General features: G+C 46.7%; 1 protein-coding gene across 5 annotated transcripts in view; it reads left to right on the forward strand.

Annotated features, from left to right (window-relative positions):
- Positions 1-27,758, forward strand: part of HDAC8 (histone deacetylase 8) — a 56,130-nt gene that overhangs the window by 17,695 nt on the left and 10,677 nt on the right. For 4 of the 5 annotated variants that reach the window (XM_067304474.1, XM_067304477.1, XM_067304475.1 and 1 more), the window contains exons 8-9: positions 7,600-7,772; positions 9,417-9,511. In XM_067304474.1, the coding sequence (XP_067160575.1) occupies positions 7,600-7,772; positions 9,417-9,511 (268 nt within the window). Of the gene's footprint in view, positions 1-7,599; positions 7,773-9,412; positions 9,512-27,758 lie in introns of all 5 variants that reach the window. The other variant, XM_067304478.1, reaches the window with a different exon arrangement.

A 27,758-nucleotide genomic window follows, 5' to 3' on the forward strand; every position in this document is an offset into this window, starting at 1 on the left:
GCAACAGTTGTAACTTGTGCAGAGATGTATCCAAGGCATGTTTCCACTCACAGCCCTCTGGGAACCTAGCTGCTCACATAGCTTCTCCATCAAAAGAAAAGTTATGAGGGTCTGGCTAATCGTAAGAGCATCCAGAATAGCTCACTTGTTTGATCACCTTCCAAAAATGCCCAAATTAATAAATCAAATCAATTCTGATAGTATGTCAGTACATTTACCTGGAATCTAAATATTAATCTTTTGAAGCTCAAAAGAAAGAAAGGTGCAGCATGTGAGAAACATTATAAGTGCAGAAAACTAAACTAAGAAATAATCCAGAGACATTCAAAGACCTTATATATATTCAAAAGACAAGGAGAAATCTGAGATATTTTAAATTGCTGTAGCACTTTATATTGCAAACTCGCACTTAATTATACCAGGAAGAGATATTTAATTATCTGTTTCTCTTATAGTACTGTCCATAATGTTAAAAAAAAAAAAAAATCTGAGTGGTGTTTGCTTGTGTTGTTATAAATGATGCACGCCCACTGTGTTAACACTGTGCATAGGCATGAATGTAGGGGGGATTCTACATTAGCTAGGGCAGGCTGAGCTGTGTGACAAAGATCTGCTTCTCTGGAAGTTGTGTCGTGTCCATTACTTCAGTGGAGAAACAAGATAGTAACATAAGTCACTTCCAAAGAAAGCAGACAAAACCTTTATAGCACCAATACTTTGATATGCCTTGCATGCGATCAAGAAAGAAGATATTATTCCTGTATTTACAATGTATTATTAATAGTTACACAATGAAGAAAGAATGGTTGGATGGGATATTTTGTATCCCAGCAGCCAGAGGCCAGTTGTCTTGATTCCTTTGGACTCTGTTTCTGAAGATGATCTGCCTTTCATTGGGATACCTGCTGACTGCCTGGTGGTAAGACCATGGTATGGGTATCTCATCCTGTTGGCCGTGGTGAGGCTGGTTGCTCTCAGAGGCACAATGTGTGACAAGCAGGGCCAGTTCCTCCCTATCTGATCTGACGTGCTGTTTCCTGTTCAGCAGGCTTTTGGTGAGAGGGAAAAGTAATACTTTCTTTTAAGTTCTTTCAGAAGCTAAGTAAGGGCTTTCCACCTCTGTCAGTGTGTGGGCATTTGTAGTGTCCTAGTGGCAACGTGGATCTCTGTAGATCCAATTTCAGTCTCCTCAAAGGTGGCTGACTTTCTTTCAGTGCCTCGTGTGAATCCTGTAGTTGAGCCCCAGACTGGAAATCCCAGACTTGACTCTTTTTTTTGAAGCACAGGTTTCCCACTTGCAGGAATAAGGCTAGAATAAGGGAAACTGCAGTACCTCTTTCACAGTACCACTAACTGCCTGTTACCATCTGTGACAGGTCAAAGGTGCGTACCGACTTGTCCTTCCACACATTTCAGTGTTAGGGAGGATGTCAGCAGAGAGGCAAGTAACCTCTTCCCAGCGGAGTGCCTGTCTAACGCAGTCAGTGGCAGGGGGAAGTAGGGTCAGAGACTTGAGTGCAGGTAAAGCATATGAAATGCAGGAGAAAATGCAATTATTGTGTGCCTGTGTCATGTATCTAGTGGGGCTCTTTCACATAGTACTGGTATATAAATGGGACCTCCTGGGGAGAGACTGCTGCCTCTAGGTGTAGGGTGCAGAAGGCTTAAAAAGCACCTTGTGGCCTCCAAAACAGGGCTTGCATGTCTCGGAGGCAGTGCTAGCCAACAGCCTTGTGAAAAGCTGCCTTTCTCTTGTCCCCCTCCAGCTTTCTTTCCCCACTAGCCTTGCACTGGCCAGGCCTGTTTTATCTTTCCCATTCCCAGTTCTCTTAAGTTTTGGAGCCCTGGAAACCTGAGTGCAGGTGGCAAGAGCAAAACTTGGGCCCTGTGGGTTGGTAGGCAGCCAGCAGCAATGTGCTGGGTGTGTTCCCTGGAATGTGCATAAAATAGCAAAAAGGGGAAGCTGGAGGTCATTCAGAAACTAAAACCAAACTGTAGATCAGTTTTTGAGGGAGTAATGTTGGGAACAGGCCAGAGCTGTCCCTGCTGCTTCTATGGAGAAGAGTATTCAGAGAAAGATTAAGCACGGCTGCTTCACTCCTATCGTGGCATCCAGATGAATGCTTGGCCTGTTTTAAATGCTGAGCATGCTAATTTTTCCAATCATTGACCTTAGACCATGACCAGCAATAACTCTGGATATGGGATGGGAATGGAAATGCTGTAATTATATGGGATCAGTTCTGGATCTGGCCATTGGGTTTAGGAACTGAGCACTACAGATTCCAGAATGACTATGTTATTTGGAGGCTGTGGGATTAGGAACATGGCTTGACAGCTGGGTTTAGGGTCTGCTTGGACATTTTAGGGTCTTCAACTTCCTATCCTGTAAAGGTTGAATGCGGCAAGGGACAAGCAGCGAATGCAAGAGACCTAACCCACCATCTGGGCTTCACTGGCTTGATCTAGTTTTCATCATGGAGCAGAGCTTAGATCCTAAATACACTTCCAGACTCTGAAAGTTTAAAATATATATAGTCCCACAAACATAAGTGTTGCAGAAAGTTCACATTCTGAGCTTTTCAAGGTTTAGGATGAAATTTTGAAACTTAGGCTGAGAATCCAGATCAAGGCTTTCTTTTGAACAACTCCCAAGTCTAAACCTTGTGAAAAGGTCCAGTTTAACCCACTGGATCATGCTTTTTTCTGTGTGCCTGTGCTGGTAGGCTGTATGCATATGGTGGGTTCAGGCACAACCAGCAGCTCAAATCTGCATTCCAGTTGTGGAAATGAGGCTGGCTGGTTTCTTTAGCTTGTAGACAAGGCTGGTATTGTTCCTTATTGCAGCTGTCACATGTGCTTTAGTGTGTCCTGGATCTCACTAGGACATGTACGAAGCACAGACAGTCTACAGCAGGGTGGCAGGCTCATGGGAACCAGGAGGTGAACCAGCATGGAGAGAACTCGCTGGCACTTTGAGAGCAGCAGGGCTCTGGGCCGTTGGGAAGCTCTGGTTCTTGTCTGCTTGCAGAGGGGGAGAAAAGAGGAGCAGCTGGGGCCATGTGTCAGTGTTAAGGGGACAGTGGGTATAGCTTGATGGCTTGGTGGGGATTGAATGCAGCATCCTGGAGGTCAGAGGAGTATGTCACAATCACAGAATCACAGAATGGTTGAAGTTGGAGGGGACCTTTAGAGATCGCCTGGTCCAAACACTCTGCTCAAGCAGGGTCACCTAGAGCAGGCTGCCCAGGACCATGTCCAGACAGCTTTTGACTATCTCCAAAGATGGAAAGCCCACAACCTCTCTGGACAACCTGTGCCAGTGCTCAGTCACCCTATCTATCCAAGTAGATTAAAGACCTCTGATTTGGGGAGCTCTTTCCCATTCTTCCAGGCTGACAACCATCTCTTGACACTCAGAGGAAACGTTGAGCAGCACTGGTCCTCTTCCAGTGGCAATCCCACTAATGCTGTGACATTTTGACTGCCGTTCTGGGTTTGCTTGAGAAATTGCAGAAGCCTATTTTCTTCCATCCTCCCCATCAGCCGTGGAGTCTTTCAGCTGTTCTTCTGACCTCTCTGTGGGTAACAAAAGGCTACTTCTCTGTCAGCCACTTCCTGTTTTCTTTGGGGGCTCAAGGGGAGGGGGATTGAATTGGATGCTGGTGAAAGACAAGTCCTGGAGAGGTCTGGAACCTGCAGCATCTGTTCATCTCCACTACAAGGACAGGCAATGCAGCCCTGCCTTTGCACACTGCCCTGGTTGGGCCAGAAAGGAACTGCTGGGGTCACCTACATTGCTCATGTGACTTCCCTGAATTAATTCCTGTTAGAACAGGGGCAGAACATCCCCTTTGCAAGTGTGTCAACTGAATACACTTTGTCATGATCTGAACCAACTGGTTACAGTACAGTCAGTGTTACACTGCTTAACTTGGTGGTTTAAGCATGGCTGTGAACAGACCCCATTCTGGTGTGTAGAGCAGCTGAAGTCATTGGACTTCCTAAAAGAGCAGATGTGTATGTAATGGGCCTGGGGTATGCAGGAGTCCAGGTTGCACAGTTCTTTTCTGGCTGTGCAGTTCCCTGGTGGCAGTGATGGAGGGGAGCGGGCAGGGGATATACCATCCCACTGGAGGTAGCTGTCACAGGTCAGAGGTTACAGCACCCACAGCTGAGAAACTGTGAGAGATCTCTCCCACACTCCTGATGCGTTTTCATGCAAAGTCAGTTGTTCTAGCTGGGTTTAGAGTCTTGCCTTTGCATGGATGTACATCAGGAGTTTCCTGTTCAGTTCTTTCTGATGTCTTGTTTTTTAGGGACAATGGCACACAGCTAAGCTTGCACATGCTGAACCAGCAACAGCTAGACCCAGGAGGGCTTGTTTAACTGCACCCTGAGGCTGACTACATGTCTTTTTTCAGATGGTTGAACATGTTTTCCCAGACAGGCATGGAGCTCTGACAGCATGAATGACTTGATCTTATTGAGGGATGCTGACAGAAGGGGGGAAGAGTCCCATTCCTTTCTCCTTGCACTTGGCTGCCCAGTCCTTTCTTCTCTTTCTCCTGGGGTGACCTTGCAATGAACCGGTTTAGGGAGTCAACCCAGCAGAAAACTAACCCTGGTGAGCAACTTTCTACTAGTGCAGTTCTCTGAAACTGCTCACTGTGGGATCAGAGCAGCTCAAGCATAAGCAGAAGGAAGGGGATGGGAAGCATGGGTGGAAGGGACTGCCCTGCTGGTGCTCCATCAGTTTAGCTTTATTGTCAGCTCAAGCTTGTAGGCTGCATGCATGTGAGTGTCTGTAAAAATTTGGAAGGAGCTGAGGCTGCAGAAAAGCCCTTCTGCTGACTTCCCAAAACACCAGAAAGAGTTACTCTCTGCCTGAGCATAGCACAGAGTGAGAAGGGGGCTAAACTATCTTCATGCATTAATGTAGATCCCAGGAGTTACAGGCAAATGCTGTCATGTCAGGGAGATTTTTATCATTTAGGTAATATCTGCAATGTGCTTTGAAGATAAAAAGCCCTGGGAGGCAGCAAACTTTGTTTAAAACTCCTCATGCAGCCAACAAAAACCTGCAGGGATGTGCTAAAAGACTCTTCTCTGTCCTTGCTGGGAGATCTTGCTGAGAAATAGTAGGAAGTCTTGGCTCAAGGCTTGGTTCAGAGTGGCTGGAAACAATTTGTATATGTCCAAGTGGGTTTTTGGGGGGAATAATTGTAGGATTCATGTGGTAGCAATCACATTTTGGTGGAAGTGTCTGTCCTTGCACAATAAGACAACAGCCACATCAATGAGGGGGCTGTGCGAGCATGGGACCCCCCAGGCTTTGCTGCTGAGAGGTGAACATTCCACTGTCCATGTTGTTTCACGTGCATCTGCCCTTTTCTGGTCAATCTTTGAGAAATGTAGAGCATCTTGAGGAAAAAACAAATTATTTGGGTTGGCCACTGTCTGATGCCTGTCTAGCAAAAGTGGATAATTGTGTCAGAGAGAGATGGGGAAAGAGGGTCCCAAAGACAGCCCATGGGAACTAGCTGTGCTTGCAGAGGTCTGACTGCAGGCTATGAAAGCCCTCAGCAGCAGCAGGAAGTGCCAAGAAGCCCTTGAAGGAAGCCAGTTCAGTCCTCCTTACTTCAAGAAAGAGTAGTACAACCTGTGCCTTGGAGTGGGAGGGCTATGTGAGCAGAGGGGAAACGCAGCACACACCCCTTGCTTGTATGCAGACGCTGACATCAACTTCCTAGTGGGGATTTACCCGTTTTCATAACCCTACTCTATCTTTGGTTGGTAGTTCATTATGTGGATATGTTTTTTTCTTCTCCAGCCGCTAATGATTCCTGTGGTTCCTTATAGTTGCCATAAATGAAGCCTATACAGTGTAGCATGGCCTTGTGCTCTTAAGTGCGGGTTGAGTTTTTCCCAGAGGTGCCTGTATGTCAGTGATTAGGGCAGCCTTTAATTTGTGGTGCTTGTAGAGCTGGTGGCCTTAACCTTGCAGTCATCTGCCTTCACAGATTGCATTATGCTCAGTGGGGTTCCTTGTCTGGGTGAAGTGACTTGATAAGTTGCCTGGCATGAATGCTCTGTAAATGTAAGCTCATTGTCATGGGGAAGCAGCTCGCCAGTTTGACACCAGACTGGTTTATAATTGCATATCAAATAAGATCTGGAGATACTTAGATTCTCTGTTTTCCTCTCTTAGCGAAGGCAGAAGCATTTATTCCAGGGATCACATCTGTTTCTACTTTAGGAAAATAAAAACACTGTTGAGAAAGGAACATGTTTTTCTCCTTTATTTGCCCTGTGTTTTGTGCTAGGGAGCACAGCATTGGGAACAGTATTATTCCCTTTGTGTTCCTCTTAATACCAAAAATCTCCTGAAGTAAAGCCAAATGCATGACATGCCCAACTGCCTTCTCCAAGAAAGAATGTTTCTAATAACAAATGATCAACAGGATGCCATCCTTGCTGCACTCCAGCATCTGCTAGATCCTCAGGGAAATGTGTTTCTGCCTTAGGAGCCATATGGGAGAGGGTAGAGTGAGAACCGGGACAGAGTTCTCTGTTTGTCCTGTGCTGTCTTTGTGAGAGGTGTTTGACAGTTTAGGAGTGTTTTTTCACCAGACACCACTCCTCATTCTGACTTTGCCAGGGAGGAATGCCCCTGGGTTCCAGCCCTTCTGTTCAGAGTGGCTGATGTTGCAAAATATGTCGTTTGATGCTACAGCTAAGCTGATGAGCTCTTTCAGAGGGCTAAACTCAGTGGTAGAGAGTGATGGAAGGGGAGGCTAACTGGGAGCAGAGGGAGCATGACTGGTATGAAGGGCATGGGAAAACATAGCCAAGGGTGGGGAGCGAAGGCAGCACTCTGTCAGGGCAACTTAGATTTGCTTAAACCATTGTGCAGCCTCAGGTGAGTTTCTACTGGGAGCTCTGAAAAATGTCAAACACGCAGTTATGCCAGGATCTGGAAAAAGGTGGTTTGGTTTGGTAGTTTAGGTGAAGGCAAACTCTCTGGGTGATTTGACTTGACGTGACAAGTCTGGAGTAGAGAATGCTGACGCTCAGGAAATCTTGAGAGGCATCAAATGACTTTCAGGGAACAGAACTTTGGAGGGAAAGGACCAGGCTTCCCTAGCCCAGCTCTGATCCCACAGCCTCTGATTAAAGCCTTGGTCCCTAGCTCTGTGTAGTGACAGAAACCCAGCTCTTTGAGATCTTTTCTCAGGAAGCCACAGGGTCTTTTTTTAAAATATTATTTTCGCTTTACTTTTGGGTGTTGGCAAGGAGGCAGAGAAGTCTTTTTTTGTGGGCCAATTAGGGTCTGGGGATATGTGGGAAGGTCCTGGCTTGGACTCAGTGCCTCTGTATGGCTTTTAAAGCTGCCAATGTGCAGTACATGTGAAATGATCAGCCATGTGACACCCAGAACAACCTTTGTCCTGGCATTTTGGGAGGTGGGCAGATTCTGTCCATCTCAGAACTGAGCATGCCAGCATTCAGAAAGGCAGAATGCTGCAGTGCTGCTGTCTGCAACAGCATCCTTTTGCAACATGTGCTTGTGGTAAACCCCACCACTTCTTTCCGCAGTGTGCTGAAGGAGGTGTATGCTGCGTTCAATCCAGATGCAGTTGTGCTGCAGCTGGGGGCAGACACAATAGCTGGAGATCCCATGTGCTCTTTTAACATGACGCCTGAGGGAGTGGGCAAGTGCCTGAAATACGTTCTGCAGTGGCAACTGGCAACTCTCATCCTGGGAGGAGGTGAGTACGCACATGTGTCGTGCTGTTCATAAAATAACAGGTTTGTCCTCTTGTGACCATTCCTCAGGAGCATGCTCTTTGGGCTCAAAGCCCACCTGAATTTAGAAGGGTGGCTCGTATGGTTATCATGAGGAGGGCACTGTATAGCTGGTAGAGTGCTGTTTTTACACAGACATGAAATCCTTGCTATCAACAGGTCCAAGTCTCAATCCTGACCCCAACATCCTGAGTTAAAGGTTGGCTCCTCTTGAGGGGAGCAGAGTCCTTTAACCCCAATGAACTCTGACTCTGGCTTCTCAATGCCATCTTTGAGTCCTAGCTCTGCTGATCGGCCCTGCAGGACTTCTCTTTAAAAGTGAGCGCTGTGTTCCCAAACCTACTTTGGGCATCTGGCAATGAATGATCTCTTTTGGATTCAAGCAGGGGCTTGGGAAAAGGATTGGCTGCTTGCATGGTATAGCAGGACTCTTGATACCCAGTGAAAGCTAAGTTTGACTTGCCTCTGCCATGCTGGGTTACCAGCTGCTTGTCCAGTGGGGAGAGCACAGTACAGGCCTCTTGCAACAGAGCATTTCAGAACAATCAAAAGCACTCTGTGTCAGGGAGAGCCTCCCAGCTCTGTGCTTGAAGCCTCATCAATTCTAGCTGTTGTCCTTTTCAGGAAGGGAGAAGATCAGATATAGTACGTTAAGCCTAAAATTTAATGCGCCTGGTGCAGGCTATTTTGGAAAGGTTCCAAGTGTTCGGTCCTGCTGTGACTATCTGTGTATGCTGGGGAAGACACCTTTCAAACAGAAAGAAACCCCAAAACTTTTGCCAAGAAATGAGAGAAAACTATTTCTCATGGTGAAAACATCAAAGGAATGTCCCACCACCACAGCTTGCAGAGGCGTTTGAAGTGGCAGCTGGGGGATGGAGTCAATACTTGCTGAAAAGCAAAGGGAGGGGAAAGTTGAAAAATATGGTCATCCTCTCCTTTCAGTCTTCACTGCTGGATAAAACTCTTGAGAGTCTCTCACAAGATTGCTTTAAGCTAAGTTTCCTCCTTGTGAGGACATGTCCGGTTTTGACCATTACCATACTGACTGTGAGACCTCATTTACTGGTAAAGCAGTCACAAGTTGAACTAATTAGCTTCATATTTGTCCTCTCACACATGGTAGTGCTGGAGAGCCCACCAACAAATGGTTGAGCTTGTGCATCATTCTTCATGGGTCAAAAACTGACGTTAAAACAGTAATCCCTAGTCTCCACTGCTCTCATTGCACTCCTTTCCTGCATGTGAACACTCCTCATCATCAGGAGAGAGCCCAGTGCATAAAGCTGAGTGCTCGAGCCAGGTCTGAAGAGGTGGCTGGAAGAGGCTGTCTGCTGGCCTGTGCCATAACTGGAATGACCTGTGGTTCAGTTCTGGAGGTGTGCCCCTTTTGTACAGGACCATTTGGATTTGACCTTGTGTAGCCAGCAAGAGCAAAATACAGTGATTGTGCATGGCTTGAGTGCCTGAAATAAGCTTTATTCATGCAAACTGCTAGCTTTACCCCCACAGTTTGTTCCTTCTAGTAAAATCTCTCCCTCTCTCATTCCTCTCTTCCCTTTCCCCCATCTTTCCCCTTCCAAAATCTCAATTCTTGCTGGAGACAGGAGGCTACAACCTTGCCAACACAGCTCGTTGCTGGACATACTTGACTGGGGTCATCCTTGGGAGAACGCTGTCCTCTGAGATCCCCGATCATGAGGTAAGGCTTTGACAAACCCTCCCTTCTCCTTGTGAGAGAGCTGAGTCATTCCACCTAATCTGAACTGCATCCTTGCCGCTCAATGCTGTTTTGTTGAGAGACACTCCTGTAACAATAACACACTGTCCCAGCAGCATAGTGGGTGCTTGTTTCCAAAACCCGAGACTGTCTGCATCTTTTTGCAAGGCATCTCAGAAGCCAATCAACTTCAGAGTCTCAGATAATTACAGAGCGGATGGGGGGGGGGGGGGGTTACCTGTTTGCTCAAAGAGCTCTTTAGGATGTGCACATACTTTTGCAAGGAAAGAGCCAGACCTTTCTCAAAGCTTAATTTTTAGCCCTGCTTTCATCAACTTACAGAAAGTACCAGGTGCAACTTCCAAACTTTACTGACCAGTAGTCTTCCAAAGGGCCATGAGGCAAAGCGTTATTTACATTCACATATGAGCTATCTCAGAAGGCTCAGTTCCAGTATTGATGTTCTTACAGTTTTGAGCAGGGCTGGATGACCAATTCGAAGGACACAATCTAGGCTGAATTTGGTTGGGATAACTATAGTTTCATAACTGTTTCTCCCCAAGGGCTTGTTAGTGCTCTTTGCTTCCCAAATTACAGGTCCGTGTTATTGACCCTACAAAAACAAACCTGTACATGCAAAGCAGTTCAAACCTATAGTGATTACAGAGGAGAATAATATTTTGTCTTTGTCTGAGGATCTCATAGACCAGTATGCATGAGGAATTAAAGTGTATATGTGGATTAAAATTGGAAATGCATCATTATAAAAATTAGCGATTACAGATACAAGGCACTTTTTGAGAGGTGTCCTGCTTAAATATGATCCTTTAACCAGATACCAACAGAAACAGGATCCAAACTGGAATAAGAGAATCTTTTGTATATGTGGGAAGTCCAAAGGGTGGGTACCTCTGTAGGAATTAACTGCCGGAGATGTTTAGACTTGGCCTTTTTGTTGTTGATTTAGCAGTGTATTTGTCATATTAATGATCCCTGCACAGAGTGCCCTGAAGGATAAGAGCAGTGTGGAAATGAATTGGTTGCAGGATGTCACAAGGTGCACAATGGGGTTCTGTGTGCTCTGCCTGCTGTAGCCCCTTCTGGGAAGGCCAGCGGTTAGCCTGCAGAGCTGAACTGGCTGCGAGTTCTGATGCTGATGGTGGCCACCCTGGCCAGGTTCCCCTTGCAGCAGAGCAGTGCTTGTGATTTAGTTTTAGGAGTTGAGATGAGCTGTCCTGGTTTCACCCTTCTGTAGGAGCATGTTTCCAGAGATGAACTCAGACTGTCTATTGGCTCTGTGGTGCAGCACTTGGAGAGGCATGAGATGGAGGGAGGGGAACTATGGGCTGCACTGCATGAAGCTGTCTCCAAGTGCTGTTGTTCCCACTTGAGCATCTGTAGGAGAATTTTTGTGGCAAGCTCAGAAAACCCAGTGCCTTCCAGGAGCAAGTGCATCTTGACTCCAGCACCACAGAAAGGATTTAGTACGAATCGTCTCTAGGGTGGTGACATTAGCCAGCAAACCAGCTGGTGAAGATCAGAGGAGAGACAGCATGGAGAGACCTATTTAGAGATATACATATGATCAAAACACACTAAGCCTGCTGGGATGATTGCCTTGATAATATATTAGAAGCATCTTCCTCTGTCTAGAGCCTTAGTCTGCCCCATCTCTCACTTTCTGTCTGTATTTCTTGTTGTGCTATCCTCTGTCTGAATACGTGTTCTTGGCACCTTGCTGCAAGCGAACTTTTAGTCAACTGTTATTTCACTAGCCCATTCTTCCCATCTGCTCCTCAGATTGTGAGCTGTTCTAGAACATGACTGCAGCACTTACTGAATGCCAGATTAAGTGGCTGGAGTGGCTGTTCAGCACAGCCAGAAAGGTCCTGGGTGAATGGAGTTTGCTGGAGCTGAACCAGAAAAGATAATTCTTCCCTGCTCTGCTAGAATATACTTTGGGTCCTCAAAGAGTGCATGGAGACATTGGCACATGATTAAGTAGTTTGATTATTTTAAAGCCTGTGGCTTTGTCCTTCACCAAAGGTGCTAAAGAATGTAACCTTGGTGATAAAGTAACCTTGTTAATAAAGAAATAGCCTTGGTACGAGATTTGAGCTGTTCTGAATCAGATATCAGCTAAAAGATGGTGATATTCATGTCAGTAAGGAGCAGCAGCTTGCCGTGAGGCCCTGTAGCAGGGAATCTCCACATCTCTCGTGACTTGAAAAAAGTGGGTAAGCAAACTGCAGTGGGGTTCAGATCCTCAAAGACAAGGCCCCTCCTTTACCAAATGGGAGCAGTGAAGTTCTTTTTGAGCAGTACAAGGTAAAGTATGCCAAAACACCTTAGGTGTTGCAGGGGTTGTCGACCTTTGGGGTGCACAAGCATACACCTCTGACCAGTTCTGTGGCAATGGTCATGTGAACAGCACTCCGAAAGGCCACTGTGGAAACCTGTGCTCTGCTCTAACTTGGGAGCACAGGTTTAGTCTTAGACTCTTCCATCCCAGGAAGATACAGCTGCAGGCTTTGGGTGACCTTTCACGTAAAGGGGGAGAAAAAATGGGGTGAAGACAGAGGCATGTGATGAGAAATGTCTCAGAGTGTAGCGCATTTATTGCTCTTAGGCAGTCACAGTAATGAACCTTCTGTTACAGCTCTGCCTCTGCTCCTTATGTAGTAGAACAAATGGATATACTCTCCCTGGCTTTGAGGCATTGATGAGTTGCTAATTAAAAGGCACTGGGAAGAGTGTTCCTTGTGGATGAGTATGTTCCACTATTATCCACCACCGAGCCTCCTGGGAGCTGGTACTGGTTTGCAGCTGAAGGTGAGATTTGGGGCTGTGGTGCATCCCCCATGTGTGTGGAATACCTTGCAGCTGTCTATGGCTTGTGCAGGTCCTCAGTACTGGAACAAGGCAAGAACCAATTACCACGCTCATATCTTTGCCTGCAAGTGCCCTTTGTGGCCCTGCTTCACAGTAAGGAAGGTATATATCCTAGGATGGGTGTGAAATTTTTATCTTCACTAGCTGGGCATTGGCTCATGTCCTCTGGCAGGAGACCGAGAGCCTCATTTCTAGTCTCACTAACAGCTCTGGATGCTATTTTTCATATAAATATATAATCCTGTTTTGAAATGTATTAAGCAGTTTGTATCAACAAGCATGCTGAAGCCCAGAGCCACAGTCCAAGGCTTATAGTTTTTCAAAGGATTTCTTTTATCAGTTTTAAATCTGTTTTCTTGCCTCTTTCCATCAGAGATGGTCTGTGTTTTAGCTCTTGAACTAGAACCAAGATCAACAATTTCTGAAACCAACTGTCTTGAGAAGATCGTTGAAGGATTGTGTTTGTTTTCTTTAATATAACTCTGATGCAGTTATCTGCCCCCTCTCTCCTCCTAAATTGGATCATTTCATAATGCTGGACATAATATTTACTTAGCTAGGAGTAAAGGTCCCTCTAATGTTTTCATATTGGATGCTGCAAGGTCATTTGCGTTGAAACTGAGATGTCTGAACTTTGCCCGTTGAAGGGTTATATTGGCAGCTTGCGCTGAGCCTGGGAAGCCTTGCCCAACAACCATGAGGTAAATCAGCTTGCATTTGCTCTCATGTTACTACACAAAGCATGATGATAAACACAGTGCACTGCAGCACGCAGTACTGAATTGGCATCTGATTGTCTGCTGTCCAAATTCAGATGGAGCACGTATGCTTTGAACGATTTTACTGATCCACAGTGCTTTTTTGTGATTGTGCTCTGTCTTCTTGGGAGTGGTGAATAAGGCAGTTGAGGAACCTTTCCTAACATCTAACTAGCCTTGTTTAGTTGCCCCCAAAAAGCTCACCAGCCAGGGATGGTAACATTAAAGGACTCCAGCAGGAATGGAGAAAGGAGGTCAGGGAGGGAAGAATCTCAGAGCATGATGCTGATGTCCTTGGACATCTTTGTGGACCTTGGTAGTTCGTAAGATGCAGGGAGGTAGGCCTAGAAACAACTGCAGAGAGGTATTAATCCACATATTCATGCTGCAGAGAAACAGAAGAGGAAAAGTAAAAGTAATAAGTGTTATAGTTGAGGCAAATCTGTGTTTGGTTGTAAGAGTAAACCATTATGAAACTCTTTCATAAGTGATTCTGGGATTTTTTTGAAAGGTTTGGTGTTCTGGGATTTTCCAAAAACGGAAGGCCGAGAGATCTGAGTATCCTTGCTCTGAGAGTGCTCAGTGTAAGCAAGGTGGCCTGGTGGGCCCTGACCCATCTAGCAGAGGGGTAGTGCTCTCAGCCACGGCCTTGTGACTGATGTGCTACTTCATACTCTCCTCTTTAAGGTTGTTTACCAGAAAAGAGTTAAAAGTAGCTCCGTTTTGCACCCATCTGGGGAGATTTCACCTCCATGTGATCGTGTGCTCTGGCTGCACTCACAGGAATCAGGTGTTTTGTGTTAGCTACCAACTGCATGTATCCAGGCAGCAGCAAGTCTGCAGCACGTTCAGTATTTGGGGTCACAAAACAGCGCTTGCAGGGTGCTTTTTTGAGTGTGATGCTTTGGGGGAAGGGAGATGTTAGCATCTAAAATAAAGGGACCGCCAGCCAGTGACCAGCACAGGGGGTGGTGATTATACAGGGCACCGCTACTGTGGGAGGAGGTCCTGGGGCAGACAGAGTCCCCCTGGGCCAGTTTGTATAGGTCTTCACTCTTGAATTCAATCTTTTTATGCTCTTTTCATGAGCAGGGATCAAAGAGGCAAGCTGCGGCCCTGCTAAGATACCACAAACTGAACACAGTCACGTTCCTGAACTGCCCCTGCCCCTTCTCCAAGGGACCCCAGGAGGGTTAGAAGCAGGAGGAGCAGCAGCTCGGCCCTGTCTAGGGAACAAAAAGCACTTTGTACCTGCTGAATAACCTCCACTCCACTCCCCACTCCGCCAGCTGCTGCTGCTGCTCCCAGAAGTGAGCAAGCAGGAGGCTGGGCCTTTCCAAGAGAATGTGAGGGGCTCGAGGCAGGGTAGAGGATGATTTGCATTTAGGACAAAAAAAAAAAAAAGCACAATCACAAAGCCCTGATTGTAAGTGTAGCCCTTTTGTTGTTCCTAGTCTGTGCGTTGAGGCGCGTTCCCCTGTCTGCTGGCTGCTTGGCTGCTGGTGAGCTAGGCGCCTGGCCCAGCAGACTGCACTTCTCAAAAAGCGCAAGCTCTTCAGCAAAACTGAAGAGAACTTGGAAGTGGAGTTGAGCCCTCTGCAGATAAGGCCATTTCCCCTTCCCAGCCTGAGCAAGCTTTCTTTCCAAACTGTGTCTGCGATTTTTTGCACGCACTGCAAGCAATGGTTGTTTCACACTTGGATTCACTGCATGCGTTTCTCTTGCTCGCTGACTTTGCTCACCTGGTTCATCGCAATGCTCTTAAATAGTATGGGAATGTGATGGGGAGGACTGTGCCTCCTTCGCCATGTCAAGTGAGCAGTACTGTCCAGAAAAGTGTTAGTTTAATCTCCTCTCTGCCACAGTGGCCAATAGCAGACACATGGGGATGAGTGTAAACAACAGTGCAAATAGAGTTTCTCAGCTTCCAGCTTTCAATGATTTAAGGCCAAGAAATATCCTACCGTCTCTGTATCTAAAAGTTCTTTGTGGCATTTCTTCTGTGATTTTGTCCAGTTGTTTGTTTGAATGCAGACTTTTAGTAATCACTGTGTCCTTTGGCAAGGCATTCCACAGCTTAACTGTGCACTCTGTGGAGAATCTCCATGTTTTCTTTGAGCCCACTACTTTACTTCTTAATTTGTTATGAATGCTTATCCCAGGGTTTTCCCTGTCGGCATGTTTTGCAAAACATGGCTTATCCAACAGGAATAGGATATGGCGTTGTCCTCATTTCGCAGATGGGATCTAAGGCACATGGCCACACATCCATTATCTTTGTTGTCTCATTGGTAATGCTTGGTTTGTGAGAGGATTCAATGTTATTACAATACGTAGATGTTTAGGCCAGTCCTGGATGCTCAACACTCCTCCAAATCTGTCCAAATCAAGTTAGACCCTAGGCAAAAAGAAATGCAAGGTTAGTGGCTGCGTGTGCACAGTATGCTTTATGGGACCTGCCTAGCACACACTGGAAAGCTAGGCACAGGCAAGGGGGAAATTCACACTTCTCCAGGGCAGCACATTTGAGACTATCCTTTAGGTGTCCGTAATTTCTTGCTCACCATCCAGTGCTTGTCAGGGCTGCGTTGGCTGAGACGTTGGTGGGGAGCGAGGTGGGGATGCCTGGTTGTATGCCATACCCTGATCCAGTATGCATCCTGCATGGGGTAGCGCTACAGATGGGGGCTTTGATCCCTCCATTCCTCATTAAAAGTCCATAAACGAAGCCCTACAAACTACCAGTGGACAACAAAGATAATGGATTCTTTGGACAGTGACGGCTGTGTGCCTTAGATCCCCTCTGTGCCCTGGGGACAGTGCCATATCCTATTCCTGTTGGATAAGCCATGTTTTGTGAAACACATGGAAACTCTGACAGTGAAAACAGTAAATGAGGTGGGGCGTTATACAGGACCCCTCTTTGCCACATCACCTTGAGCTACCTGGAGCAGGTTGATCCACCCCAATGAATGAGGATGACAGGTCCAGTGGAATAATAGTATCTGTAGCACTGAGATTTCAAGTGTTGAAGATAACTGTGCCAATGTTATGGATGGATTTTACATACATGCAGCAGTGTCAGCCTGCATCTTCTGAGCTTTCTGCCTGCTGAATACAAATCAGCAGTTGAGGAAGTCATGGGTAGATTATTTCTGCCGGTTCTACCCATCCTGTGTATTAGGCTGTGTAAGTTTTACTGTATGGATAAAAAATATTTTTGGGGGGAGGATTGCTAAAGGATACCCATAATGGGGTATGTTGAATTGGTAACAGTTGCCAGGACTTCTATTTTAAAAATAAATGAGTTAAAAAAAAATACCAGTCTCATGAAAACTAGACATGGAAAAAATAATTGCTTTAAGATATCAAAGCTCCCCCTCCAAAGTAAACTGGCACCCAGTGCTGAACGTTCCCTTTTGTTTATGCTCTAGGGCTTTATCTGGGTTTAGATAATGGAAGCAGTTGGGCTTCCACCACTTCCCTTAGGAAAATTCCACTTTCAAAAATATTTCCATAACAGGAAGTGCTCAGATTTTCGGTTAGTTCCCTCAGTTTGGTTTTGTCCCAATATTCCCAGTGCCATCAGATCAGATTGCGGCTGCCTAGCTCTCAGGACTTAGGCCTTGCGGTTTGAGACTCCAGCAGCTCCTTTTGCAGTGTATATATTTGGTTCTTGCCGTCCTTTCTCCCCCAGTAAAACCTTTCTGGCACTCTCTCATTTTAGTTGGAAACTGCATCTTTGGGTTTATAGCTTAATTTGTTTTCGTACTTTCAAGGAAAATGGGAAGCAGTGCAGCTTTGCAGCAAAACCGTGAGTAATTTCTCCAGCTGATTTGCACTCAATTGCTTGACAGTGGGTTAGGTCTGGGCCTGAATTTCTGTTAGCAGAAAGACTACATCACAGAAATGTGCTGGTGATGTCCACGCTGGGGTTGCTGTTATCCCCACTCTGAAGTAGAGACAAATGCAACCATTTCTGGTTATTTGGTCCTGTGTTTGGCTGAGGGTGTCTGGCAGAAAAATTACAGCAGCAATAAGCACCTTCTTTGATGTGGCTTCCAAAGACCACCCCATATCCTGGAAGGCTGGAGAGGAGAGCAATTGTGTTTTCCAGGAATGGAAAGCTTTGTTGAAGCTCAGCTACAGTATCCCCTCTTGATTCAGTCTAAGTTTGGGTACTTAAGTAAGTGGAAGTTTCTTTTAAACACTGCGACACTGCCGTGGGCAGGGAGGCAGGAACCTTGGTGCAGTCTGACAGCTGCAGGCAAACTGCAGCTAAGCTGGCGTCCTTCTTACTGTTTGTCCAGTTTTCTGCAAGATCAGAGGCCGCAGTTTATCGCTAGCAGTCAGTAGTCTTCGCTGCCATTAACATTGCCTTTTAATTTGGATGCTGTCCCCAAGCTGGCTCCTCTCCATACAGACCAAACTGCTTGATTGTGCTCTTTTGGGTTTTCAGCTTGAACCAGCTGGATCAACTGAGGCTGCAGCCTGGTGGCTGCTTTACTCAAGCGGGTAACTCTTCCTTGTTGCCAGGGTCCTCCAAGGTCTTCTCACAATTCCCCCTGTTTGCCTAGAGACAATTTCTTCTACCACTCACTGGGAAAGCCTAGCTTACCCAAGGTCCTGGGATGTGCCCCCAAAGCCTTCAGGACTAGGAGCAGCAAGTGCAGTCTGCGAGCAGTCACATCTGATCACATCCCCATGCTAAGGTGGTGGAGGTGCTCGACCTTGAGTGTTGAACTGAATGAGTGAATTCAGCCATAGTGATGGCTCTTGAGTTACCTGAGAGCTCTGATGGAGCCTGTCACCCTGACATGAGCCTTTCTGCCCTGTTCTGTGCACTACTGTAAAAATGGGGAAAAGGTTCAAGTGCTCTGGCCTGAAAGGCTTCTCTTTGAGTCAAAGTAGGAGACTTGCCTTTAATCAGGTTGGGGGGGATGACACTGTCTCTGGGAGACAAGCCCAGACTCATTATAAGAAATATATGTAGATTTAGGTTTGTCCACATGAATTTGTATGGGCTAGTTCAAACTGACATAACATTAGACTGTATTTGAGCAATTGTTGTATATAGTGTGACCTGAAAATACCTTGAAAAGAAAGATACTGTTTCCATCTGCATGGTAGACTTGAGGAGAGGGACTAGAGCTTGGATGTGGAGTGGCTTTGCCAGCCAGCCTTGTGCACTGGTGATGGGAATGTTGCCAGCCATGGGTGATGTTTCTGGGCATCGCTGTGCTTTCTCAAGAAATAGAAGACTCCCTAGGGTATCGAAGATGCTGCTAATTTCAGGCTTAGCCAAGTGCCAAAACCTTTCTCTCCAGCTATCTAATAAATGTCAGGAAACATCATCCCCAGTCTGCAAAGGGCAAATTCTTTCCTTCTCCTTCAGCTTTGGGAAGAAGAGCAGTGCAGTAAATTACCCTGTGGCAGAGGTGGCCCTACAACACAGCGACACAGTGCCCCTTGTGCCTGTGGCAGCTCCAACCTTTCGCAGGTAGCCTTAAAAATGCTGTACCTCTTCTAAGATACTCCAGATTCCACCATCTCCAAACACAAACCCATGTGGGGCAGTGGGAGTGAAGATTCTTCTGGGGGTTTTACATTTCTTGTGCCTTAAAGTGCACCATCCTGAAGGCCCAGCAGTCAGAGAGCTGTGTGCTGCCTCCTTTGCAGGCCAACGCAAACACACTGTCAGGCAGCTGCTTTGTTTGCCTCCTCAGAGCCTAAAGTTTATGATAGGAAACAGCTCTGCATTATTTCCCAGTCATTGTTTTGCGGCCTCTTAGCTAATGCAGGAACCAATGCATCCGCCTGTCATTCATGGAGGAAGAACAGTCAACTGCAAACCTCGCCAACTGGAGCTGTTTACCTGTCAGCGGGAAATTAATAGCTGAGGCTGATAAGTGAGTGAAGCTGTGAAAAGGCTGGTCTTTGTGTTGGATGTGACGGTTAGAGCCTGGGACCAGTAGGGGCCAGCTGGGAAAATGCTGTTGCTTGCTCATTTGCAGAAGGCATGTACAGCCTGACCAGTTGAGAGAGGACAGTTTTTCTTGGTCAGGCTTCAAAATTGGCTTGCACACCTCTCCATTGCAGCTGTCAAGGAAAGGTCCCTTTCTGTCCCTTAAGCTCAGAGGATATGAGGGTCGGTGTGTCTCTCCTTCCCAGCTCTTGTCTTAGCAACTTTGGTCTTCACCTCTGTGGTATCCCTGCCTTTGGATATATTAATCTGTGCCTAGTAGTGTCTTCATGCCAAGGGAAACAAGTGTAGGGGTAGTGGAGGCCAAGAAATGCCCCTGATCATTTTGGCACTTTCACCTGTGGTGTGAGGAAGTTCATTTGTGTTACCCCTGCCTCCTCTCCTTCATTATGACTGCTCTGCCTTTTATGTTTCCTGGTTCCAGACAGTGATGAGGGTGCAGGAAGTGTCCCAGCCTGTCCTCGCTTCCTTCCCAACCTCATCAACCCTGCCATGGAAATCCCCGCTGGTTGATGGAAGTCATGGGAGAGTCCCTGCCACCTGTGGATGCCCCACATCAGGGCTTCTTGAGGAAGTTGATGAGGCCTTCTACAGACAGCTGGAAGTAGCCTCACGATCCCAGGCCCTGGTTCTCATGGGGGACTTCAACCACCCCGATATCTGCTGGAAAGACAACACAGCTAGGTACAAACAGTCCTGGAGATTCCTGCAGAGCATTGGTGACAACTTCTTGACACAGGTGGTGGAGGAGCCAACAAGGAGAGGTGTGCTGCTGGACCTCGTACTAACAAACAAAGAAGGACTGGTGGAAGATGTGAAGGTCGGGGGCTGCCTTGGCTGCAGTGACCATGAGATGGTGGAGTTCAGGATCCTGCGAGGAGGCAGCAGGGCACCAAGTAGGATCGCAACCCTGGACTTCAGGAGAGCAAACTTTGGCCTCTTCAGGGACCTACTTGGAGGAATCCCATGGGTGAGGGCCCTGGAAGGAAGGAGTGTTCAAGAGAGTTGGTTAATATTCAAACATCACTTCTTCCAGGCTCAAGAGCGGTGCATCCCTATGAGTAGGAAGTCAAGCAAAGGAGGTAGGAGACCTGCATGGATGAGCAAGGAGCTCCTGGCAAAACTCAACCAGAAGAAGGAAGTCTACAGAAAGTGGAAAGGGGGACAGGCCACTTGGGAGGAATATAGGAATGTTGTCAGAGTATGCAGGGATGCGACGAGGAAGGCTAAGGCCCGTTTGGAATTAAATCTGGCTAGAGATGTCAAGGACAACAAGAAGGGCTTCTTCAAATACATCAGCAGCAAGAGGAAGACTAGGGAAAATGTGGGCCCTTTGCTGAATGGGGTGGGTGCCCTGGTGACGAAGGATGCGGAGAAGGCAGAATTACTGAATGCCTTCTTTGCTTCAGTCTTTACTGGTCAGGCCAGCCCTCAGGAACCCCAGACCCTGGAGGCAAGAGAGAAAGTCTGGAGAGAGGAAGACTTTCCCTTGGTGGAGGAGGAGTGGGTTAGAGATCATTTAAGCAAACTTGACACCCACAAATCCATGGGCCCTGATGGGATGCACCCACGAGTGCTGAGGGAGCTGGCGGACATTATTGCTAAGCCACTCTCCATCATCTTTGAAAGGTCATGGAGAACAGGAGAGGTGCCTGAGGACTGGAAGAAAGCCAATGTCACCCCAGTCTTTAAAAAGGGCAAGAAGGAGGACCCAGGGAACTACAGGCCAGTCAGCCTCACCTCCATCCCTGGAAAGGTGATGGAGCAGCTCATCCTGGAAGCCATCTCCACGCATGTGGAGGAAAAGAAGGTGATCAGGAGTAGTCAGCATGGCTTCACCAAGGGGAAATCATGCCTAACCAATCTGATAGCCTTCTATGATGGAATGACTGGCTGGGTAGATGAGGGGAGAGCAGTGGATGTTGTCTACCTAGACTTCAGAAAGGCTTTTGACACTGTCTCCCATAGCATCCTCATAGACAAGCTCAGGAAGTGTGGGTTAGATGAGTGGACAGTGAGGTGGATTGAGAACTGGCTGAATGGCAGAGCTCAGAGAGTTGTGATCAGTGGCACAGAGTCTAGTTGGAGGCCTGTAGCTAGCGGTGTCCCCCAGGGGTCAGTCCTGGGTCCAGTCTTGTTCAACTTCTTCATCAATGACCTGGATGAAGGGACAGAGTGCACCCTCAGCAAGTTTGCTGACGATACAAAACTGGGAGGAGTGGCCGATACGCCAGAGGGCTGTGCTGCCATTCAAAGAGACTTGGACAGGCTGGAGAGGTGGGCAGAGAGGAACCTCATGAAATTCAACAAAGGGAAGTGCAGGGTCCTGCACCTGGGGAGGAATAACCCCATGCAGCAGTACAGGTTGGGGGTTGACCTGCTGGAAAGCAGCTCTACTGAGAAGGACCTGGGAGTGCTGGTGGACACCAAGTTAAGTATGAGGCAGCAATGTGCCCTTGTGGCCAAGAAGGCCAATGGTATCCTGGGCTGCATCAGAAAGAGTGTTGCCAGCAGGTCGAGGGAGGTGATTCTCCCCCTCTACTCAGCCCTGGTGAGGCCACATCTAGAGTACTGCGTCCAGTTCTGGGCTCCCCAGTACAAGAGGGATGTGGCACTACTGGAGCAAGTGCAGCGAAGGGCCACAAAGATGATTAGGGGACTGGAGCATCTCTCTTATGAGGAAAGGCTGCGAGAGCTGGGCCTGTTTAGCTTGGAGAAGAGAAGGCTGAGAGGAGATCTTATCAATGTGTACAAGTATCTGAAGGGAGGGTGTCGAGAGGATGGGGCCAGACTCTTTTCAGTGGTGACGAGCGACAGGACGCGAGGCAATGGGCACAAACTGAAACACAGACACTTCCATCTTAACATGAGGAAAAACTTTTTCACTGTGAGGGTGACAGAGCACTGGAACAGGTTGCCCCGAGAGGTGGTGGAGTCTCCTTCTCTGGAGATATTCAAAATGCGCCTGGATGCAATCCTGTGCAATGTGCTCTAGGTGACCCTGCTTGAGCAGGGGGGTTGGACTAGATGATCTCCAGAGGTCCCTTCCAACCTCAGTGATTCTGTGATTCTGTGATTCTGTGAATGTTCAGCACATTGCTCAGTCTTCTGGCAGGGGGTTGCACAGGTCCTGCCATACGTCAGAGCAGGAGTTTGAGATCTGCCAGCCTCTCACTGCTGACTCAGTGTGCAAGACCTGTGCTGGGGCCAGCGTGGGACAGCTTGTATTGATGCTATTTGTGCTGTCATTCTCCATCAGAAGAGTGTTCCTCCAGGGCTGGGGACTTCCCAGGAACAGTGAAACAAGAAAGCAGCACAGTCTGGTTTCTGATGAAAGCTGGAAAGTACGTACTGGTGCTAATCTCTCCTGGAAGCATGCTACTGAATCCTGTCTTTTGGGACACAGCATAGTCAGAAATGTTAATGTGCAACAGCACACACACATATGTCCTTAGCAGAGGGAGATTCCCCTGTAATAAGGCACCTACAAGAAGCACTGATGCAGGTATACAGGTCTGGTGATCAGGTTATTCTGACAGAGAGCACAGTGTGAGGGAGCTCCCTATGCAGCTGCTGATGGGAAGAAAAGTTCAGGCCTGGCTTCCTGAGACCTCTGTGCTGTTTAAGGGCAGAATAATGTAGCCACAGCCTGGTTTGTTACGTCAGTGTTTTCTACCCCTTCACAATGAAGAGCTGCATATGAGCATGGCAGCATGTGACCCCACACACTTGATTTCCAGATGAGAAGTTCGGAGGTTTGGTTTGGATCTTTTAACTCTGAGATGCCATGGGAATGCCTGTCCAGGTGTTCAGTGGGTTGCTGTTTGGAGCAAGTGAACTCCATCCAGCAACTCAATGCCCAAGATGCATGTGTCTTCCCCTTTCCCTCAAGGGTTTCTGCACGTTATGCAGTGTGGCCAGGGCCCTCATTCTGCCAGGCTGCATTTCAGCTGGGATGTGGGGCATGGCTGTGGGCTCTCTGTTTGACCTCATTTGAAGCATGGAGAGAGGTACTTCAGGGCTTGGCTCACATATGCATAAGACTGCCAAGCATTTCATCCCCCTCTCTTCCCAGCACATGTCTGTATGATGCTGCCTGAATTCAGGCTGCGCAGCCACTGCTACTCCACAGGAAAGCACGTGTGCCTTGAATGAGGATCTGACTGATTCTGAATTTCAAAGCGACTCCTGCTCTTCCCAGGCCAAAGGAAGTTGTCCAGCTCTGTTGTGAATAAGCACATTTTATGATAGGGTGCTTCGGAGAAGTGCCTCTAACCTGAATGGTGTTTAGGTGGCCCTATTCTAAAAGGGCTCTGTTCAATCACTTTAAAAAGCCACAGCTTGAGCCAGGAAAGCCAGGTGAAAACAAAGGCATGCTTTATCCCACTCTGCATCTGCAAGATGGCCATTGACTTGTGGAGGGCTGGGACAAAGTTAGGATGAAGCTCCCATTCTCTGTTTTTGTCCAGGGAAGAGGTTCTGAGCAATTGGGCAGGTTTGCTGATGGATGGGGTGGAAGTGGGTGGCTGGTATAGTAGGATTTCTCTGCCAGATGCTTCATTTACAGATGCGAATGCACACTGCCATCCCTCTGAGCCCTCAGGGAAGTAACTTGCAGGTCTTCTGCGCCTCCACTTCTTGCAAGAGGACCCGAGGCTGTTGTTAAAGTCAATTCACTCTTTGCAAGCTGCCTATAGAAGGGATGAGCCAGCTTGGGAACTGACAGCCAAAATAATGTAGGAACTTTTGCACTCTTGCTTCTGTTCATGGCTCTGCATTACAACAAAGCTATCTGAGAGACTGCTTTTTGCTGATTACAGTTGTCACAGAAATAAATAAATGGCAGTAAGATGGGTGATCACAAATGTATGTTTTTGAGGATGCAGAGTTTGGAGTAATGCTTGTACATCATCCTTGCGAGCCCTAGCCCATCTTGTTCTGTGATTTACTTCACTTAAAATGCACTTTATCTTTTTCTAGCAGATTCGTCTCGCCTCAGAGCATGATAGAGGGGAGTCAGGAACTAGCCAGTGCTTTGCCATTGCCTTATTGCAGTGCCTAGATGAGGCACTTTCCAATGTGATATTCCCGTCAGCTTTTTTGTATGTATTAAGTAGTTAGTTTAGACCTTATAGACCTTAGGTCTGTAGACTATGTCTTACTATGTATTTGTTTAGCAAGCGTGGCCCTTCTCTCTGATGGAAATCCTTCTCTTCCCTTCTGTCCCTCCTTGGCTCACCGTATTCAGAGCAGGCTTTTTTTTTTTTCTTAGAAGATGCTAGCTGAAGATAATGTGGTTCCTCACCTTACAGTTAGTGCAAGTTACACACTAGTGCCTTGAGGGGCTGCCTGTTTCTTGCTGTTCTGCGATTGAGAATGAGAGGTTATCATCTTGCACGAATCTTGCAGAGCCTCCGGAGAGAAAATCCCAGAGTAGCTACAGCTGACTGATTTTGCGTGTTTTGGGAGTCCTTCTGAGCTGTAAATTTTTGCCCTCTGTAATCTTTCCCTGAGATAATCCAGGCTGCCTGCATTGTGCTGTAGGGACAGGTTAGCATATATATGGTAAACTGGTGGAAGCAGGTTTGAAAAAAAATACATCATGATGGTGGGAAATTGGCTGGGAGTCTAATGGGCATGTCAGATGAAATATTTACACAGCTATGAGATAACCTGAAGGGAAACAGTACGTACTTTCTGTGTGTATATGTATGTATGTGTTTGTGCACACACAGAGCTGATGTCCATTTGTCAGATTCCCAGGTTTATTCTGCTGCTTCTGGCAAAGATCCACTAATGATTTAATAGCTTGTCAACACCTATGCACAGAAACAAAGGTTGGTACTTCCTGATTTCTTATTTTCTTTGCTTTAAATAGGAATTCCTATTCTGATTAACATGAAACCTGGAAATTGAGCTGTCAGACTGGGCAGCTCTTTGCATTCGGCACCGAATTCCTGAATGTGATCAGCTTGAATGCAATCCAGGCACCGCTTTCCTGCTATACAAACCCAGAGCTCTGCTGGCCTTTCGAAGGAAGCTGTTTCAAGTTCATGGCCTGGGACAGAGCACTGCTAAAGCACATTGACATGAAGTAGGGAGGTTGTTTTGCTCTCAGTGTTTTTCTCTCCCCGTCAGCCAGGTTTAGCATGTCCTTTCAGTGACAAGAGGCCAAATTCCACAGTTATATACAGCACTTTGCTACACTTACAGCATTGAGAAGTTCAGGGATTTTTTTTTTTTTTTTTACAAGTCCAGGTCCTGGAATTAAATTATTATGAGAGAAAGTCAATATTCAGGGATGGGAAACTTGGAGGGGTTTGAGGTGGTTCCTTTTTAATTCATGATTTTGTGGCGAAGGGCTTGGAAAGAAGACAGCTGTGGTCTTGAGATCCGGAAAGCATTTGACTGAACAACAGTATAATGGTGTTTAAATACTCTTACAGTATCTGGAAGGACCAGCACAGAATTTCTTTGAACGTTCAGTGCTGGCAGTGCAGTGGGTTATAGTCCAACTGTAGCAGCATCCAATTGACACCAGTGAGCTGTTGGTACTAAAATCAGGGGGAGAATTTAGACTTTTATTGGTAGCTAATTTTTTTTGCTATTGGCATGGTTGTCAGATCTGGCATTATTCACAAGAAAATACCCTTCCCCTTTAAAAAATTATTACTTCTGTCCTTTTTTTATTTCTTCTCTTTGCCTTTTCTTTTCTCTGTTTCTCACTCTTTTCCTGGCCTCTACACCTACTTGTTTCTTCCTTCAACATGTCTTTCCCTGCAGTCACTCCACACTCCCATCTCTTGAACCATTACTCCCACCCTTTTTTGGACCGTCAGAGCAATCAGTAGTCATGCAACTACATTGGGCATTGCTCCTTTCTTTGTAAACTTCAGGTCCGTTGGATCTGTTCAGGGCTTTAGAATTGCACATCAGACACTTCTGATCCTCTAGTTTGCTGTTTCAGCATGTTTAAGTTTTAAAAGGGAGAAGTTGTGAGTTTCCAGGTGAGCTGCTGATTCAGACAGGGATTTTGAGCTTTCCTTTTCAGTCTTGACTCTCAGCACTGGTTTTTCATCTCTGAAAATCAACATTTTTTCAGCAAGAAAAATAACATATTTTCCCCTGTGACAACTAAATGGTTGGGTAAGAAGTACAGGCACCTGGTTTTGTCATTGCAGAAGTGTGGGCTTTTCTGCTTGTAACATCCTCCTTGTTCTGACCAATGAAGAAATAAAATGAGTCTTTTCTGGAGCACTGAAAATCGCCTCTTGAATCCCCTTCAGGCTGCAAGGGAGTGAATCCAAGGTGCTTGTACCTCTTTTGCAGTAGCTTCAGAAATATATTAAGGCTTAAGCCTCCCACCTCAAAGAGAATCAAAGTTACTGATTTGGTTTGGTGGATTTTCTACTCTGAGTCCCTCTGACTGATCAAAACAAGTGAAATCCAAGGTGCTACTTATTGCTTTTCTCCACTGATGCGTGGCCAAGAGGATTACTTTTGTTGGTGCTTTCTCAGAGACAAACAGCACCTCTAGCTGCAGCTATCAGAGGTGGTCCTGTACTCAGCTGCCCACCTGTCCCATGGGCAGAGCTTCTTGCCGCCAGAGCAAGGCAGCAGAAGTGGGCAGGGGCTCCTGCCTTTGTGTCTGTGCCCTGCAGGCCTGTGTCTCAACCCGATTCTCAGTGCACATGAGCTTGTGCTTGGTCTGTGACCTGGGTGATTGGACATGTATTTTCTCCTGCCATGTGGACAGTTGTCTCAGGCAGAGAGGCAGGAACATGTTAAACAGCTGCAACTGTTTTCTTCAGAGCATGTGCATCAAAGCCCTGGGATAAGTCATTTCAAGATTGCCCAAATTTGCCCTGCTGACCTGCTTTGTGGTGAATGGTGTAAAACCCAGCCAGCTCTTCTGCATGACTGCACCCTTCAATCCATGCTGGGTAGCTCAGCACATGTAGCTGTTCTACAGGATGTTAGTTATTTGATACTGAAAGCTTCTCAATTGCAATAAACCACATCAGTGTAAAAGCTATATAGCCTCAGGTACTTTTTTTCCTTTAATGTAGATCTTGGAAGCCAATTACTTGAAGCTGTATTTGTGTTCTGTTTAACTTGATGCCACTGAAATCACAGGGAGATGCAAAATGATGCCTTCATCAGAATTAACTATGCCTCATTATTGCCCAGGTTGGAAGTATTAGACTGATGGCACAAAGTCTGCTGTGCCACTGCCTGTGTAACCAGCAGCTTGTGCAGCTGACACCAGTTACTATTAGATCTGGAACTTCTGCATTTTTAGCGTGCTGTTTCACGAAAGCTGCAGTCAAGATTTTATGTGTATTTCCTTTTTTCCTTCAAATAAGACAGCTTATTTGGTTTGTGGAGTCTGTGAGCTTTGCCAGCAGAGCCTGTACGCTCTTGGAGTAGCTGTCACCTGCACACACTACATGAGCAAACTCAAACCAGACTAGGGCTCTAGCTCTCAGTGAGGACTTCCCCAAAAACATGTTGGCTCATTCTGCTGTAGCCATTTTCAGTCTTTTTAAGTTGAAAAAATGTTCAGTGTTCTCCTCTGATGTCAGTATTTCAACAA

The sequence above is a fragment of the Apteryx mantelli genome, chromosome 13, assembly GCF_036417845.1.
Source record: "Apteryx mantelli isolate bAptMan1 chromosome 13, bAptMan1.hap1, whole genome shotgun sequence".
Taxonomy (NCBI): domain Eukaryota; kingdom Metazoa; phylum Chordata; class Aves; order Apterygiformes; family Apterygidae; genus Apteryx; species Apteryx mantelli.